Source organism: Colletes gigas, unplaced genomic scaffold, assembly GCF_013123115.1.
Source record: "Colletes gigas isolate AHSC1104 unplaced genomic scaffold, ASM1312311v1 Colletes_gigas_Sc00004, whole genome shotgun sequence".
NCBI lineage: Eukaryota > Metazoa > Arthropoda > Insecta > Hymenoptera > Colletidae > Colletes > Colletes gigas.
The window spans coordinates 4,508,510-4,528,597 of NW_025106633.1; the positions used below are offsets into that span (position 1 = coordinate 4,508,510).

Genomic DNA, 20,088 nt, shown 5'->3' on the forward strand with positions numbered 1-20,088 from the left:
ACCAGAAGCCTCATAAGAAGAAACATTCTACGAAGAAAATTGGAAACGTTGTGGATATCGTGGCTCGAGAAATGAGAAATAGGCAGAGTTAAGAAATTCGGAAAAATAGCTGAATAATTTTATCTATTTTGGTAGTTTTCCGCTCGAGCAATGCGGCTTCCGCGTGATTTCAGCGCTTTCATTTCATACGATTCGAGAATTTCGCGAGTAGCCGCGAGTATTGCCCGTCGCGATGCATTTCCAGCGTTTCAGCATTTTTGCGTTTCCGTGGAACCGCGATCAAAGATTCCATGAATGCGATCCCCGAGCGTCGATACACGCGGAATAATCGTCGGAAAGCGTTTCGCTCGACTTGGCCTCCGGTGAAGTCCAATGAGCTGCTCGAGTTCCGACGGACAGCTCTGAAAACATTTCCTTGGGATTTGCACGCTCGACCGAAATGCTTTTGATCCGGTCCCGATTCCCACGTATTCCGCGCGCGATCCGCATCGTTCGCGTTCCATCCTGCCTCCCCAAAACGGCTACCGCGTAGAAAGAAACCGTAACGGTAGCTCCTCTTCAAGAAAGCAACCGGTACAGAGAGCAAGGTATCCGACAAGGGGGTTGATCGAAGCTACTCGGTCGTTTCAATTTCAACGTTTCCCAACATTAAAGGTTCCGGGTGCCTCAACGAGTACGTTCATCGGTCGATTAAACTTCTTGAGACTTTTATGACGTGGATTCCTACGAGCGGGGCTATTAAACGGCTTCTTGGCAGGAAAGATCTTTTCAGGAAATCATTCTGAAGCTTCGTCGGCATTGTGACGCGCTTCGCGGGAAATTTCAAGGTGCTCTGGTGCAACGATCGAGAATAGAATACTAGAAACGCTGCGTGGGCCCTTCCTACCGTTAGGTCCATGAATCATTCTCTAAAATAATGTAGCTTTCGTTCGGAATAGTGAAACGATTCTTCGATAGTTTGAAGGTAAGGTGTGTTGACAGGGTGTGTGAAAATTTGAGGGACATTAAAGCGCATGGTTGCACTGACGTCGATGGATGACTTCCTCCTTCGAGATAAAGCTTATTCACCAATGTATAGCTCAAGTTAAATTGTCGGGGTTCGACGTTGGAACCTTATCAATCTTCTATAATCTTTCTCTATCTCCCTGGCATGGCCAAATAGTTTCTACAGAAAAATTGTTTAATGGTTGTACATGCAACCTTGCACAACTTCACCCACGATTTCACTATTAATTTGTGTAACCCAGAATTACATTTCATACACTTTAGAGCTTGATAATACCTAAAATAAACTACCTAACTATTAGTTTACAACTTTTCGTTAACGAATCTGTTTGACCCTGTATTTCTCCAAGTAAACGAGTTAATCCTGTTCCTAGTGGCCCTATAGGCTCCCTGAGCGAAAAATGCACGCTAACCGCGAACAAAAAACTTCGGGGGGACCGATTCACGGCAAAGTGGCGCGCTATCATGGCTAGCGGGAAGTTTTCAGCTCCCTTGTCTCCGTGTCAAATGTAAGAGGCGAGGAACAAAAGGTGGAAGAAAAATTTTACACGAGGGAGGTGTCGAAGGGCGAAAAGGGATCTAAGAGACAAATGTCCGCGAAAAAGGAAGGCCATCGTCTCATTGTTCCAAAGTGCACGTTACAATGAGCGCCCGGGTTCGCATTTACTCAGCGCCGCGGTTGGCCGTCTCATTGGCTGCTTCCTCGCTAAAAACACCGCCACCCATGTGAGTCTTTCGTCAGCGTTTCGCATTGTGCGGCGGCCATTGTTCCTGGTCGCGCCAGGTAACGTGCGGTTAAAACAACAGACTCTTGGTAAGAGATGAGAAAAGTTGCATGAATACGTTTTAAATCCCGCCATTCGAACGTGGATCGGTCTCGTTTGGCGATCGACCCGCCTCCATTTGCAATTTTCTTTTCATCGAACGAACCCGCAAAATGGGATCCGTATATCCCGACGAATCGAATCTCTTGCTCAACGTCACGGTCTAGAGTTCCTATATTTTACATTCTAGATAATATTTTCAGATTCTAATCTTTCGATATTTTTTGTTGGGGATTGGATAAAACGGAAACGTAGCGACAGATTGATAAATTGTTGCGACGGTGACAATTACATCTAAACGAAGAAGAGAATACATTAATATAACACTATGTCCGGAGATCACATGATACGGTCGAAACATCACGTGCTGTTAAACGCTTATAACGGAGAAACATCACTGATAGGCCGAGCCGTTAATTAACCCAAACACATTGTTCTCGGGCGTCGTGACTACAATTATCTTTTTCACGAGTGCATTGATGGGTAATCATGAATTCTTCCCAACGTTTCCATTATTAATTCTTAGAAGCGATCGTTTCACTACTCGGTTAAATTGTGTTCACAAAATCAATGTTTTAACGAATAGAATGCAACGTTAATATTGATTTTTGCACGACAGTTTGAACAATTTTTTATTTCAGAAGATATTTATCTATATGTTTGGAAATTTTTCAACGAATCAGAGCTCGAAGCTTATGATTGAAATATACGATTTTGGAGGCGGAATGGCTCCATTCGTTTGATGTATTTCGATGGAAAATCGATTCGAGGATTAAAGTTTCCAGCGGAATCGAAAATGTTCACTAGTACAGAGCAGCCGTCCCATAGCAATTTTAATGCAATCGGCGTCTGCCATCGCTGACCCTCCTCTGTTAAGTAGAAGGCAGACGTTTGATCTCTGTGAAGGGGAGTCGGCTCTTGATATACCTGCATGAACGAACAGAATTCAACCGTGGCGCCATGCATTTCGCCGTGTCTTGGCCAAACAAGTGGTTCGTTCCCTCCCCTGTGATTTCACAGCGAACGAGTCGCTGACTTGCGAGTTCGACCCGCGGCGATTAAAGCCAGGAAAGCCCTTTCTTCGATCGGGATCGAAGCTTCCGAGTCGCTCGAGCTACCCTCGAGCACCAGTTTCCAAAGACGGTCCAGTTTCCGTAGGAAAATTGCAGGCGTGCTACGTCCAAGAACCTCCTCATTAGGGACGGTCGATTCTTACAGGAAAAACAATCGATTTTTCATTCGAATCGCTGGGAATCCGTTCCCTCGAAGATCGCGTTCTTAAAAGTCGATGTGAAAATTGCCCGTTTATATCTTCGTGTTATTCAATTTGAACAGCTGTTCATTATGGAAATAATTAAAATTCTGACGAGTGTTTCCACGTGCTCGTAAGCATCGGCGAAAAGAGTCTGTTGGCTCCGAAAGGATCGATTTTCCTTTGCTCGGTGAAAGTGCTCTGCGTTTCACTCTCCGTAGTTGAATGGCTCGATCGTCTTTCTCGATGATTCATCGGGCGATCAGCGACTGACAATTAATTACCACGCTAAACGAGTTTCGATAGGCACGCAGAAAACAAGTGGCTCGTGTGTCACATGCCACTGGCGATATTCGCCGCGTTGTTTATGAGGCCGATGTATCAGCTGAACTGGAGCAGATGAATCCAGTTACGATATCGATGTTTGCATAATTCGTCACGTCTTGGTGATCTTCGTATCTGCGCTGCAGGGGGTGGAGGACGAGTTGCGAAAAATTGAAAGAAACATGCACGTTCTATTTTCTTTTTCCCCCTTGATCCATTGTGTGGCTTTATTTATAGAACGTTCGGAAGAATATTTCTTTCTATTCGCGATAGACACGATCCATTTTCTTTCTTTTTAAAATGTATAAAATAAGATTTCCCGTTATTTAGATTAGAAACGAGAATATTCATTTCTTGCTAAGAGATTTGCACGAATCGTCGAAAACAACATGGAGATACTCGATGGTCCTATTATTGAGCGAAGATGCAAAAATTGGAAGACTACCATCAACAGTTGAATCAACAAAAACAACTGTGACCCAGTTTTCTATCTACGAGGATTCAGCTTGTCTCGTTAAAACGCTAAACGGAGGAATCGAGATGCAAAACCGGGGTAAAGCTCTCAAAAAATTCGGCTACTCCGATAACCGTATCCTCGACTTATCTCCAATTGCATGAAATTTCGCGCTGAAACGAAGACAGCTGTTCCCGCTTATCGAAATTCAAGGAACAAGAGACTGAATAGTTGTCTCCGCAGATTTATGGGTTCTGTCTAGTACCGAGGTGAAACTAAATCGACTCCTCTTCGAAATCTGTCTCTTAAATATCAGAAAATCAATTTCTCACTTTATATCATCTTCAAATGTTTACGTTCTTGGAAATATGTTCGTCAAGTGGATTATGAAAATTTTATGTCAGGATGTACAAATCTCTAAACTCCGGTTTTGTGGAAATAACTTCTTTCAAACTGTACGAAACGTAAACGTTGTAACGTTATAAATATAAAGTGGACTTTGAACCGAACTTCCCATTTAAATACTTTAACATTACACTTTTTCTCTAAAGAACTTGTTTCCAGGTTGTTGACATGTTTCGAGGAAGAAATGATCGATCGGCTCGGAGTTTTATGTGCATATAAAGCAAATGACTCACTGTTATTCATGACTGAAATCAGCTCGACGTTCGCGGAGTTCTGTTCGCAATAAAAATCACATCGCGTAGTCGCGAAATTGCATAACGTCAGTTTTCTAAATTTGTGGATATCTGTGTTAATTTTGGTACGAACGATAACCATACTTGTACAGATTCAGAATGTCTATGACCTTTTCATTGCGGATGACCAGACCGAGAGTTATCGTATCAAACGCGAACGCTTCTTTCGAGCTCATTACGCAATAATGCGTAACGTCAACAAACTGGATAATTTTCGAAAAATTCTGATTATTCGACAAGACTCGTGTATAAATATCGATGAAAATATTTGCAACCGGGGGGTCTAATAGTTTCCACGAAAAAAAAAATTCACAAATATCGTCCTAGTTTTAAAACCGAGAATTAAATGGTGTCAAAGAGATTCGGTTCGTTTTGGATGTTTCGGCTGGCAGATTCGTATCAATCGAACTCAAAGGAATACTGCCGCTGGAATTCTTCGATTCGCATATGAAATATCTACGATTTGGTGGGGGCAGTATGTTCAAAACACTCGCTGGGTCAATCGGCCGAGCGAAATGGGTTAAACGCAGCAAGGTAAATAGCTGCGATTGATTTCGCATTGTAATGTCGGAAACTAGGGGAATCGAACTCGAGGATATGAGCGCAAGCATGCAGATTAGGGTCGGGACTCGTTATCGAATTTTTCTCTGCTCGTTCCAACGGTTCGACGATTTAAATATTTTTAGTGAATATAACTCGAATATCTCGTATATCGAGCAAGCGTTTCAAATTATACAAATCAAAATCTTCAAATTCATTAACGATATTACATACGGTATCTGTATTTTACATAAAATATATTTTTAACAGTTTAAAATTAATTGGATTCTTTTCAAATCTCAAAATACTTAAAAAATTCCTCCAAGAATGTTGAAAAGTATTCACGTTCAAATACCTCCAACGAGACGATATAATGTCAGCTTCGAATAATTGGGTTGGCGAACCGACTGGACGTTCTACGGGCTCGCGATCGGCCATAGATCCAAGGTAGATCCCGGGTCGATATGCAAATTGTTCGAACGTGCGTACAAACGCGTTGCCGCGGCGAGGCGTCGATAAACAATAGCGCGATAGAAGATAAGAGAAAAAGCTCGCCTGGGCGTCTTCCCAGTTCTAGTCCCTACCACTCTCACCCCTGGCCCCCCCACCACGTTCCGGCAAGATAGTCACCGGTTCATCCTTTTTCAACTCCGTGCGCGTATCGTTCCGTCTCGCTTCGGGTCTTGAGCATAATAACGTGACGTGGTTAACGGACGACGTTAGTCAGTACTCGCGCCGTCGCATCGATCGTATCGAGAGGGCCTCGAATAATTGCGTAACCAGTCATCTACGCACGCACTCGCACAAAACAACATTGTTCGCATGTACATGCAACGCCAGTAAACTCGCATCGAATCGACGCGCGCCGGTGCATCGCGTCCGACCGCGTAAAAATCGAAATAAATCGAACGGATCGATATATCCGACTATCGATCCGCGTCTCGAGCGCTGTCGTGCGGGTAGATTCAAACACGAAGTCGTTCGTAGCAAGCTGTACGACACCGGTTAACATCGACATCCTCCGTTTTTCCGGTACCACGAAGAACTCGAGGGAAAAGTCAGAGACGGCCCACCAGGAGAGTCCAGGATGACGATCAACGCGTCGTCCATGGTGATAGATTATCTGGTATTCGTCGGATGCATCATAATCTCGTTCATCATACCGTTATGGGGCAAACTGCGAGGAAGTCGGAAGGAAGGTACCAAGGCGGACTATGTCTTCGCCACCGGGAACGTGTCCATGGGCGCCATGATGCTGTCCATCGCTCGGGGGACGCTGGGAGTCAGGTCCTTCCTGGGCTACCCCTCTGAACTCTACTACAGGGGCAGCGCCATGTGGGAGACCATGTACGGCATGCTGCTCGCGTATCCCATCGTGTGCTTCGTCTTTGTTCCTGTTTACTACAGCCTCGGCATCACGTCCGTCTATCAGTACCTGGACATGAGGTAATTATCTTTTGCCAATCCTCTTCTTCCTGGATGGGAACATTTTTTCATGTGTCCGCAAATATTGCTAGCTTGGAATCATCAGCCATTTTCTGGTCCTCATTTTTATAGACTGGCAGATCCATTGCCAAGAAGCTTGATTTTCAGGTGTCACGGTATTGCCAATATTGTTTGTAAAAAATGAGGTTTTTTCTGTCACAGTTACAAACAGTTTGGTCCCAGTGCAACGTGATAAATCGTGATAGACTTTGCTACTGGAGCCGTTTGAAATAATATTTTCATTTCAAAGTAGCTTGAATAGATCGTTAGTAGTGCTGATTAATTATTCCATGGAGCCTTTCAAGCACTTGAATTTTTGCATAGTGTAATTCGTATTGAAATAGCATGCTTTGAAAAATGATGTAACAATGCCGAAAGATCAGTGTCATACATATATGCATGACGTGGCATTGAACGTGTTAAGAAGTTGCATCAGATCGACTGACTTAAAAATGATGTAGCCTTTGGAAATTTTCAAAATCCAAAAATGATGTAGCCTAGGAAAGATTATCGAACACGAAATCATCACCAGAATCTCCCGTTTTAAATATTTCCCCGCAATTTCAGTAAACGCATCCGTGTGAGAATATTCGAACTAACTGAAAAACCGAACGAAAAGGTTAATGTATTCTAAATCTTCCCGCGTCTCCTCGACCATAACGATCTACAAAGTTTCCAGCGACGAATCTAATTCAAAGTCGCGTCTGCTCAGTCTGTTTTCTTATTTCGATCTGCATACATTACGAAGTTTGATCGATGCTATAATTACATGTAAATTAACGAAACAGTAGACCGCGCGATTCGTATTCTCCGGGTATAATCTCTCGCATAAATTGCTTTCAAACTTTCCGTCTGCGAGGTGTCACAGACCCGATGGAAATTATGTTGCCACAATGGCGGAAGAAATATCACGATGGAAATTGCATTGACACGACGGAAGATGAAATATCACGACGCCCGGCAGAAACAACGCTCCGCTCGACCGTCGAATTCCCGGCCTTTCTTAAACATGAACTCCCCGCACGGAATTTACAACCTCCAGTTTTCGAAACGTCGCGAATTAATCCGACCCGATGGAATGTTAATATCCCCCGTTTGCCCGGAACGGAAGCTCCGAACGGGGACATCAACTTTCATGAAAGAAGAAATCTTTTTCCTCCGATCTGTTTTTTTATCAAAACGACGACACGTGACGGTTCGCAGAAAAATTTACATTCACCGCGGTACGCGTTGCTCGATACCAGTTCGGTTCTCCAAAATCGAAACTGTTTTACATTTTCTGTTCGCTTCGCAGCGCCGCCATAAATCGTGGACAAGCCACGCGTCGGAACGATACGACTGCACGGCTCCTCTGCATAAAGAAATCCCGTTGCGTCGCTGTCAAAATTTTGAAACATCACCCAAAACTTTCGAATTTTATTAAATAATCGTAATCATAGCACGCGAACTTTGAAAAACAAACTATCTACATTCTCCTTCCTGGAATAATTATTCGTTGTGTAACAGTAGCATAAATACTTTATTTGCTCGTTTCGACAAGTATTCATTAGATGTTAATTGACAAACTACGCGAAACTGTTGCAGATACGTCATTCCATTAACTATTAGATTTATTATAAGCATGACACGAATGAATTTTAATTACAAGCGTCGATTTTGCATGTCTCGTGTAAAAATGGATCGAAAAGTTCCGAGCCATTTTGTAATTTGATGCTTCGTGGCCGAGATACAAGCAATTAAAGTTAACCGATATGATTTTTGGCGCACACGTTTGCGCGCGAAAACTTTGACTGCTCGTATCTCGATAACAAAGCCTCAGAATGCAAAATGGAAAAGAACTTTTCGATTTATATTGTCATCTAGAATCCATCCCAATGGGGAATTCCACATTTTTTTAAAATGATCTTTCAACGATATGGCCTTCATTCATTGACTTTGAATCCCATAACACGTCACATTTGCGAATCGACTATTAAATTAATGTTATTCTAAAACTGAACGGCATTGTTACTTCGATACCACGCGAGCCTTGAGTCTATCTTTGCGCTTAACGATTATGTCCGGTGAACAGACCTCTTGCAATTATGCTAATTCCCCAGGTTCAAGTCAAAGCTAGTCAGATGCCTGGCGAGCTTCTCGTACGTGATACGTAGCCTGCTGAACTTGGCCGTCACGATATTCACGCCATGCGTCGCTCTGAAGGCTGTGATAGGGCTGCCATACTGGGCCAGCATCATCGGGATCACGACGATATCGGTCATTTTCTCCGTTATGGTACGTACGATATCGAATAGAAACACTTTGCGCGCCTCGATCGCGAACGAACCAAACCTCCGACGAAATCGAATCATCGTCCGGCTCTGAAAACTTTTCGTCGACGTCGACGCTTTGGATAAGTTCGGTGGGGAAATTTCGTTGAAACGATGGAAAATCTATTCTTCCGATCCTGCGGGGCCACTTGGAAACTCGGGAAGAATCGAATTCGTAACCGTGAAAAATTTCGAAAAGTTTCATTTTATGGAGCACGGTGATTCTTAACCCTAAACTGTATTTGGCTTTCGAACAAAATTCTGCTTTCGCTAAAGACGTGGGAACGCATATTTAAACAGTTTCGTTAGGAATGCGAACGTTATCGATTATTCTTGATAAGAAACGTCAGTAATAAAAAACACGTGTGTCGTGGAATTTTTTTAATAAATTACGATCGTTTCGATCTGTCATTTCTTCGACGAATATTACGCGATCGACAATCTTTGATTTGTATGAACTTCGTACTGAGCCTCGAGGAATATTGGACACGTATTTTATTTTATATGGTACTAGGGGTGAGCACTAGGCCTAGGGTTATTTGGTGAATTTTTCTCTATGGTTTCATCTGTTTCGTTTGTAATAAAATATCGATTAGCAAAAAAAATTGTTAGCGAACCTCGAGAGTCGTTATATAATCATGTACGTAAATGATTATTCACCAAAGACGACTAAAATCACAGTCGAAGAAGCAATGTTTGATAGATACTGACCAGCAGATATTTTAATGAGTTTTTTAAGCATTGGAGATTGTCGGTTGTGTAATGACTCTTGTTATTGAACGAGCGTCTAATTGATAGTGCCGACGTAAAGAAGAAAGCTTCCTCGAGTGTGAAACATTTAAATCGTTGTCGCGAGTCCACTGTTTACGAGGAGGGGGGTCATCAATTATTCAGAATTCGAGAGAGGCACGCTGTTTGCCCATTTCCGGCCGAAAGGATCGTAAATACGACACACGTGACCGTAAAGTTTCTCGTAAAGAGCGAGGGCAGGGAGGAGACCGTCGCCTGAAAAGCAACGGCGTCGGTTAATTCGCAGGCGTCGCGACGAGGTCACGATTTAATTCGACGTCAAATCGGTGTTCGCGTGCGTCATCAAGAGCGGTTATCAATCTCGTTAATCGATTTCGATCACTTTTAGCAGATTTTGTCCCATTAATTCGAAATTGATACGTCCAGGTGCTTTTTAAATTACTCGGGACTAAAATTTTCTCTTCGATCAGTTTATATTTATTACCAACCGTTAACCCCCAGCATCCTCCGCGTTAAATCGTTTTTCACGCGATCGAAATATGTAAATAAAACTTCCGTTTGTTTATCGAAAACTTGTATACGAAAGAAAAGTTTTTAAATTTATTTTTCAGTGATGGTAACAGAATGATATTTATTCGATTTCAGGGAGGACTGAAAGCAGCCATTCTCTCGGACGTTATTCAAGGTGTGACGATGCTCGGTGTTTCTCTAGTGATAATCGCACACGGCGTGGCTGATATCGGTCCCAGCAAAGTCTTGAACGTGACGTACGAACGAGGCAGACTGGATTTCTTCAAGTATGTGTAAACATTCAAATCAGAGTGCTTCCGAAACATCAAACTCGATAATACTGCGAATACGACGGTATTCGATACTCGGTGTCGATCCATTTTAAAGCAGAACAGAGTAAAATTCACATTTAAATGGAAATTTCGAATAACGAATAAAGTTCTATCTCTCGAATCCTGCGCCGCGAATAGAGGAAACATAATTTCACTTATTACGAATTTCGTGTCATAAACGGGGGTGACTTTGCGCTCGAAGGGGTCCTCGATGCTCCCTCGTTTAACTACGGGAAACGGAGCAGCGGTTGTCGTTGAAATCAGTAATAAAATTACCCGACATTCGTCGCGTCGTTCCAGTTCAAAACATCGTTCGTACGCGGGAACAAAGAGGGAAGAACAAAGTAACTCCGATTTACGGCACGGAAATGAATGGGTTACCTGCAGAATTAGCCTCGGTCTACATTTACTTCGAAACTTCTTGAATGGTTAAACTGACGTCACCCTTCTCGGAGTGCTTCCTGTATCGAGGCGTCTTAAAGAGAACTGTTACGAATTCCGAGAAAATCGTCGCTAGTTTTCGTGACTAATAGCCTCGATCTTTGCTTTCAGTATGGATCTGGATCCAACGATACGCGTCACTACAATGTCGGCGACGTTGGGTCAACTATTCATGAGCCTGTCCATTTTTGGCTGTCAACAAAACTTTGTGCAGAGGTATTGCAGCATGTCTAGTCAGCGCAAAGTTGTCAAGTGAGTAAAAATTTATTTGAAAATATATTTATATTTGTCATTGTATCTTGGTGGGAGTGGTATCGATGAATTGGCGAGATTTCCACGGTGAAAATGAGTCCAAACACGACTATGTTTGGAATATTTTTTATTATACGTGCTTGAAATTATTTTAGAATTTTGGTTTTTCGTTTGAGCAAGGGATAATTGTAAATGGTGCGAATGGGGTCGTGTTTGGACTCATTTTCATCGTGAGAATCTCACCTATCTGTTGGTGATAGTATCAAGAAAATAGCGTCTAGATAATTCTAATTTCAATTTTCATATTCTCACATTCCCGAGTCAATTTTGATGCAGAAGTTCCAATATTAAAATGTGTACAGTATTCGCCGAACAATGACTGATTGCATGACTTGTTCGTAAACAAATGATAGTCTTCCTACATTGTTACTATCATGTTCACGAAAGCTATTCCAAGAACCCTTTCATCTTAACTCGACAGGATAAAGTATTCCTCTAAAGATCGTGGACTTTGTTCGAACCGCCGACAGGCATATTTTGCTCGTCGAAACAATGGAACAACGCCGTGATATTGTAATCGTCGTAATTAAAAACCAATATTGTTACTCGGATAATAACATCATTTTGATTCGCAATGTTTGTACAACAAATGGAATATTTCGATTGGACTTTTCTCTTTTAATGATACTCATCGGATATTACAGGAAACGTACGATACAAAGAGTATGTTGAACAACGAAAACTGCAGTTTGGACGAGTGTGGTGAACAGCTAATATGTGTTACGCGCGAGTGTGTATTATACCACGTTGTGGAAAGTATTAGGAAACGAAAGAAATGAAACATTTTTATATAGACGGTAAACAATAGCCGGCTCCACATTTTACAACCTACACGCGTGTCGTACATTCTAGCTGTTCCTCGAAACCCGTTCAAAACTGCACTTTTCGTTATTCAACATACTCCCCGTATTCTATGCAAATATTTTCTGTAACATACGATGAGGATTACTTCAAAAAAAGCATGGAACGTAATATCTCACTCGAATTTCAAATACCACCGATAAAAATGAAACCGTTAAACAAACAATGCGTTTTTTATTTATCTCGTGCACCCGTCGGTTTAAAAAACCACACATGACTACTGCGAGTTGCATCTTAAATTGCTTAATATAAATTGAATGAATCGTATAAAATTATGGATTTATATTCTACATTTTATTTATTGATAAAAATGGTATTCCAATATGGTATTCTGATAATAGTAGTATAAAAATAGTAATAATAATGGCAGTACATTTAAAAGATATTAAATATCGAGTAAAAATGGAAGTAAAGTTTAGGAATAAAGATAAGCTTCTGTTATTACCCGGAACCACAAAAGCAGCGAAATAAAAATGCAAGGAAATAATATACGGTTAAAAATTTAAACGTTACAAAAAAAAGAAACATGGAAACTGCAGCCTCGGTCCATTTTCTAAAATCGCTTCAGCAGTATTATTGTAGTACAATTAAAACTGAGAATCGTTGGCAATTCCGGCGAGATTAATTCTTCGATTCCCGTTGATTATAAACATTTTTCACACGCTTTAGCAGGAAATGAGTGCACTATCGCGTACGGGGCCGTATACATTAGCAGTAAAATTGCAAAATTCTTGGAGGAACCGAGTGTTTATCCGAAATCTGCACCGTCCTATCCGTAATTTGGCCCGAAATTACACGGCTTTCGGGGCCGGGTCGTGAATACAGAAATTTCCAGAATCACAGAGGCTTCCCTTCGTACGGCTTCGAAGCACGCACCGCATTAGCATTTTACGCGTCAGATATGTAAACAAGTATCGCGGAGATAAACCCACGCGTTACGACGTGCAAAGATTAGCCCGGAAACACGCACGAGGAACCGTCCATTTTGGAATTGTTCCTACCTAACGAAATCCACGGAACGAACCTTCTAATTTATCCGCCCGAACTGAACTTGTTAACCACTTAACGCTCCAACGCGAATGTACTATACATACAATTTATTTTATTAACTCTCGACTTCGAAATCATCGACGTTAACGACTTGCGTAATTATGGTATGGAAATTACAAGAAACGTAACTGGATAAAGGAGGCTTAAAAATAGATAAAATAAAACCGAGTGGGGAATGCAGTACCCTTTTTACAGTGTACCAAAATTGAGACCCATTAACTTTGAGTCTTAATTTATCAAAGTACAATGGTCTTTGCTATTCACATTCTTATTATGGAATCTTTCGATTCGTCCAATTTTTAGTGAATAAAAAGAAGCGGTATTGTAACGTTGGTAAAAAGGACGAGCGTTGTCGAGTGTTCTGTCGTTGGGATCGAGATTCTAGCTACAGCCCCGGAAGCGGGGAGTTTGGCGCGGGGGTGCAACGAAAGTTTGCGGATCACTTAGTCGCCGTGTATACACGGATCGACTGTTTCCCCTCGAGCCAGACGACAGGATGAAATCCTTCCGGAGGCGATCTCAAAGAAATTCGGACGCGTTCCGCCATCGACCGTTTCCTTTTGTATTCCTCAAGTTCCAGTCTTCTTTTTTCGACTATTATCGAATATTTGTAAATACGGAATGCAATTTTACATTGATCCATTGCTCGATTAATCTTAGAAACTGGGTCAAAAACTTGTTCTGTCATTACTCTCCGAACACTACTGCTTCGAAATAAAGCATACACAAAAATCGATTACAAAAATTCTGTATCTATGAATGTTGTGCGTGTGTATGAACGTTGGCCTCTGATTTTCTTTATCCGAAGACTTATCAGAAATTCATTAAATTCCTCTTTTTTATATTCGGGGACATATTTATCAGAATATTTGGTGTGATAACTCCCACATAAAAAATTCTGTGTGTGGATGTGTGTCTGCATGTTGACTTACATATTTTGTATATTGACGTAAAATTTCGTTAAAATATGGAATGTATTCCCCGACGAGGAATAGATTTTAGACCAATACCAGTGTCACCAAATCATCCTCGTTGGTTTCTAGTTGGTTCTGACGAGTCAATTGTCCCGCGTGACTCGAGCAGTCGTCGTCTGGGGCTGCGTTTCAATTAAAAGGTCAACCGCGCCTGGAGTGATCGAGTGAGTCACCGTCACGCTGCCGAGACGCAAGAATTTTTGCCACTTGTTATCTTATCGGTTATTATTATGATCCAACAGCATGCGTCGCGTGACGGTGCATGATAACCAAGTCACTCGGCATTATGCAAATCGTAACACTTATCGAGCCCGTCATTTTCATTTCTGATTGGCCCGTAATAGATCGTCCTCCTCCCCCGTTCGGGTTTATCGAAGTCACGGGACAAACAACGATCGTTCATCGATCGTTTATGGACTTTCTTCAACGATCACCGCGGGTTCTGCATGCGACAGCATCAACAGCCTCTCTGTCCACTACAGCGAATACAAAATTATTTGCACGTCCAACTTTTTTGGTGAAACCTTGATTATTTATTTGTATTTAATTAACTTCAGCTTTTCGAGTGAAATACCGGCGTCGCGGGGCCCGTTGGAAATTTTTACGCGCGGACATTTACCGGAGAGTAAACCGTAAAAAACGACACGCCGCGTTGTCACGATAAAAACGGTTCGGACAAATGAATTTTTATTAGAATATAATCGCTGCACGTCGCGATAAAAGTGTCCACCGAATGGATGTTTATTAGACTATAATCGGGAAAACACGCGCGTCCAGTCTTTTTGTCATAGTTTCCACGGTTTATCGCGCGGTCTTTGTAAAACACACATCGAAGTGTTCTCTTATAAAATTGTCAAATATCAAGAAAATATGAAACTCGTGGAATATTTCATTTTCGAATGGATCTCCAAACTTTTGATGGTTAAATTTAATCTGATCTTATTTGATGCTTTTATTATTGTACTATTTTATTTCTGAAAGGTTGACGATAACCCAACGTGCCTATAGTTTCTACTTTGTCGTTCCAGCGGTCTCGCATGGAGATTTTACGTTTTGGAACGGTTTCCAATTCGCGAACTTCTGTCGGCACTTCCCGTTACCACATATTCAATGAGTCCTTTCCCGCGACAGAAGGGACGGGGTTAAATGGCAAGCAGCCAAACTTTTATCGGTAGATACTCTGCCCCGGCTAAGGTCAACATTATCAGCTCTACTATGTAAGGAACGGCCATACGGTTCCTGTTGATAAAATCTACTCGCCTCGAGGGTCCGTCCGATTTGTTACACCGAGAATAAACATTGATCGACGAGCCATTATACGTGGATATGAATTAATTAAACCGGGACGCAATTCGGGAATATTTGCCCACTCCGAATTAGTCTTACACCCGGGAACTTTCACGTGCGCGGCAAAATCGATCAAAATAGTTACACTTGGGGTTTCGAAACGACCTATTATATCAGCATAATGGGAGAACTCGTTAGTACCACATTCAGTTCGAACTAGAAGACATTGAAATACTTTGAAATAGAGAAAACAGTGACAAAATTATAAGACATTGTAGCAAGATAAAAGAAAGCTTGCAACACATCCAGACAATCCCAATTCAGACAATGACTGTACGCTTACCATAATAGCTGTATCATTATCTATTTCATAGAACACGTCCTAGTTCGCGACATAGTAAATCTTCTAATCGTTCACAGTCACAACACGGTTAGATAAGAGTTTCAGTTAACGATAAGCCTTTCTTCTTCATAATTCCATAAATCTGACGAGTTCCTTCTTTCCAGAACAATGATGGCCAACATACCGATAATTTTCATCATCTTCTCCCTCTCGTGGGTGGTGGGGATGGTTATCTTCGCTAACTACGCGGACTGCGACCCGCTGACCCTCGGCTACATATCCAAGTTCGATGAGATCGTGCCGTTCTACGTGGAGGACAAGTTCCTGAGCGTCCCTGGACTCCTGGGTCTGGTGATGGCCACTCTGTTCAACAGCGCTTTGACGCTTGCCGTCTCTAACCTGAACTCCCTGGCCACGGTCACGTACGAAGACTTCCTCAGTCAGATACCTTCGATGAAGGACTTGAAAGATAAGCAACAGCTGCATGTGATCAAGCTGATCAGCGGTATCTACGGCGTGCTGATAGTGGGCGTCAGCTTTCTGGTGGCAATGCTGTCGGGCGTGATCGAGTCGTCGATGCTGATTACGTCTGCGACATCGGGCCCCCTGTTAGGCGTCTTCCTATTAGCTATGCTGATACCGTGTGCCAATTGGAAGGGCGCAGCGTCCGGTATGATCTTCAGCCACGTAACCACCATGTGGATCATGTTTGGTCATCTGTCGATCACCAACAACGTGGAGACGTTGCCCCTGTCCACGGAGAACTGTCAGAACGACACGTTCTCGCCGTGGATCACCAAGCCGGGCAACATGGTCTACACCACGCCAAACGTCACCGTGAACGTGACGCAGGGCCTGCTCACCGAACAAATAAGCGACTCGTCGTCGATGGGGGCCGTCGAGTTCCTCTACAGCATAACGTACATGTACTACGCGCTCATCGGTAGCATGGCGACGGTGATCGTGGGCGTTATAGTGAGTCTGATCACCGCCGACCCCAAACGCGACATGTACGAGGAACACCTGCTTCATCCTTACGCGGTGAAGATGGCCAGATACTTCCCCGGGAGACGGAGACTGTACGCTAGCAGCACGCGGCTCAGGAACGAGCGCAACGCTGCCAACGCCACCTCCTCCTCCTCGGTGACCTCGATCGCGAATGGCGTGGGGAAGACAACCACTCTGCAAGGGGTCGTGGACGATAACGGGAAGCTCCAGATCGACATCGGTTACATCGAGAAGCTCAATGCTCTTAAGGCCGTCTCGCTGGACGTGACCAACGAGGTCAACAAAGGTACCAGACTCTGAGACCGGGACGTCATTGGTGATTCAGTGATGGTGACTCCGAAATCGGTGACTCGGTGATATTTCTGTTCCTTGGCGGACTCTCATTATCGGATCGAACTTTGTCGATTTGCTTAACGATCCCCGTGAGCCTGCAGGAGCCGTAGAATTGAAGATGCCGCGTTCATCCTCGGTGTTAGCTTTAGTTAGCGATAGCTTTAGAGTAGCGTGATCTTCACGATTTTGTCAACACGATGCTCGACGATGTACAGGGAGAGAAGGAAGTAACTGTCACCGGGTTTCAGGAAGATACTGGTGAGGGATGAGCGTTTGACATTAAAGGTTGGAGTATTTCAATGTATTTCGCTTGATGGTGGAAGAATGGAAAGGTTGAATGTTGCAAATGAAGTGGTTATTTTTAGGGAAGATTGTTGGAGTCTCTGGTAACTAGATCGTACAGTAATTTTTTGAGTCAAGGATGAACTTTTTATCCTTCTGTTTAGTGTATATAGAAATAATCGAAATTCTTGACCCGGATTTTAATAGGGGCCATTGGCGTAATTTATTTAGTATTTTATTACGAAATAATAAATGGTACATTTGATGGTCGAGATAAATATTTGTAAGCACTCCGCCATATATTAATATACCTAACAATTTTAGGAAACCATTTATTATTTGCAATCCAATACGACCGACGGCAGGATGTTCTCTAACTTCACACTTTATAATCAGAAATGACCAAAATATATCTCAGATGGTATTCAAACGACGTATACCCTGCTAATTTGCATCTTATTTATAGTCGGATGCTTAGAAGTAGTTGCATGTGGTATTTGGTAGTTGTGAAACTACAGAATACTCATTCAGCTTTATCATCGAATACAGAATACACATACATATCTTGTGAATTGGTGAAGCAATCCAGAAACAATGATGAAACTGAATACAATTATTTTTCACTAATACAAAATACAAAACAATGTATTCTGTATTCGACGGGTACTTAGAGTATTTGACTTTCTGTAAATCGCATACTCGCGTGCCTTAAGCTTCAAAGTCTGATTTCATTTACCATTCTACGCTATTGTATTTCGAAAACACTAGAATGGCCACCCAGCAATCTCTTGACGACAGATATTAATAAGAATTTTTCACGCCAGAAAAAAATAATTTAGATTATAGATGATTAATATTTGACAGCATGAATGAATACAAATGAATGATTATATTTGGGTATAATGTCAAGTTGTTCCAGTTCAGTATTTTAGGTATATCTCGATTACCGAATCGTTCGATTTGTCTCTGCTATCGTCGATAGTTGCGCAAATTACTATACGCAAAATTGTCACGTACCTTGTGAGAATGAAACGAATATCGTGGTAATTTATTTTTCACAAATCACCACCAATCGAGATACATAGGACTACTCCTGAAGCCCGTCTGAAAATCCTGCCTGAAACTCATTCTCAGTACCGTTTCGTTCTTCTACACTCTGTACCGTCGAGTCACCCTATAGATCTTGCTCCCGCGTGGACGGGCACATCCCACGCGGTCACTGTAATTCGATGTAGAGAGTATTTCCTTAAACACGTTCGAGCAGAATGTTACAGGGTAGACGCTAGTACAAAGGATAGGCTCGAGGCCTCGTCGAGTCGCTTGAAAACGACACGTGTGCCTGCATATGATGTAAGAACTATATACATATGTGTATATGCGTATACTTAAAAAGAGTAATTGCGTTAGTTAGATTTCAAGGGATTTTATCCCTGAGCCCCTATCGCGGTAGCTGTAGAGTATTCTGGGAAGCTGAAGGAACTGTCTCTGGATGAAAATCGTGTTCAACGATCAGTATTTTTGGAAAAGTTCGACGTTGGTTAGGATTTTGTACGGTTTAAACCAATGGTTTAAACTAATATAGTACTCGTTTCTTGCGATTGAATCATCAGAGTTCACTCAAAGGAAACGTGAACAGAGGCGGGAGGGAGGGACGTTGCAACTATCCGTACCGCAGATCGATGCAAGAAGCGAGGCACTATAGTGGCGTTGCTATCAAGAACACATATTGTTAGTTTGTTGTTCGCAGGCATTCTTTACGGCTTGCCACGATACAAACGGTGGCATTTATCGACGCAACGATGCGTCGCGACTACCGCCGAACCGATTCCCAATCTCTCGTTTGCTTTCCCTTCGACGTCCCTTTATTCGTCCGGGCTACGAGACTGACGGCCACTTCGATCGACGAGCTTCATACGCGAAGCACTTAAGAAAACGTGGTTTCGAATTCGAGGAACCTCGCTCTAACGTTTGCGAGCCCCTTATACATAGTTTCGCAAATTTGCCATACGGACACTGTACGTTATACGTACACGCGCGTGAAATACTCATTGTTCAAAGTCGGGGGCGGGGCCAGAGGAATTCTGAAACACGAACGTCCAAACGCTCGTTTGTCGATGACTATTAGTCGATACGAGCAAGTCTCCGGACTGGTTAAACGTTCGAATTATTTTAATAAAAATCACACATTACTAATCGTTTGTATATAATATTTTTGCTTTAGAAGCAAAGTTAGCCTCGAACACATTGTCGGGCTAAATTGTTTGAGCGTCCCGAATCGAATAAAGACTTGCCCGAATCGATTTCTAGTACGTCCACCGACAAAAAGAAACGCATAATAAAATTTTCACGAGGATCGAATTCAGGAAGATTCCGATAACACTGATTCGTCCCGTTTTATTCGCCAGAGTAACCGAGAATTACGTTCCACGGGATTCTCTCCGAAGCAGGAGAAACGTTCGTCCTCGGCGTTTGATGAATCGGATACGAAAGGAATTGACATTTGAATTCAGGTCCCGAGGAATGAAATTCTTGGCGCGACGCGCGCAGAGTTCCAAGAAGGCTGTGTCTAAACCCGCCCCCGCGTTAGCGTGTAATAAAAGTATTGAATCGTGATAAGATTGCGAGGAATCAAGCGGATGTTAATGCGTCCGTAGCGTCGAGCATCGGATTCTTAAGGTCAGAGTTTCCCTCGCGACGGATGTCAAGAAGTCGCA

General features: G+C 42.6%; 1 protein-coding gene across 4 annotated transcripts in view; it reads left to right on the forward strand.

Moving 5' to 3' along the window:
• The window catches only part of LOC122405540 (sodium-coupled monocarboxylate transporter 1), a 51,654-nt gene extending 32,926 nt beyond the window's left edge, over positions 1-18,728 (forward strand). For all 4 annotated transcript variants that reach the window (XM_043410396.1, XM_043410395.1, XM_043410398.1 and 1 more), the window contains 5 exons: positions 6,141-6,543; positions 8,682-8,856; positions 10,287-10,438; positions 11,036-11,176; positions 15,916-18,728. In XM_043410396.1, the coding sequence (XP_043266331.1) occupies positions 6,185-6,543; positions 8,682-8,856; positions 10,287-10,438; positions 11,036-11,176; positions 15,916-17,059 (1,971 nt within the window). In that variant the 5' untranslated portion in view covers positions 6,141-6,184 and the 3' untranslated portion in view covers positions 17,060-18,728. The remainder of the gene's footprint in view (positions 1-6,140; positions 6,544-8,681; positions 8,857-10,286; positions 10,439-11,035; positions 11,177-15,915) is intronic.
• Positions 18,729-20,088: the final 1,360 nt, after the last annotated feature.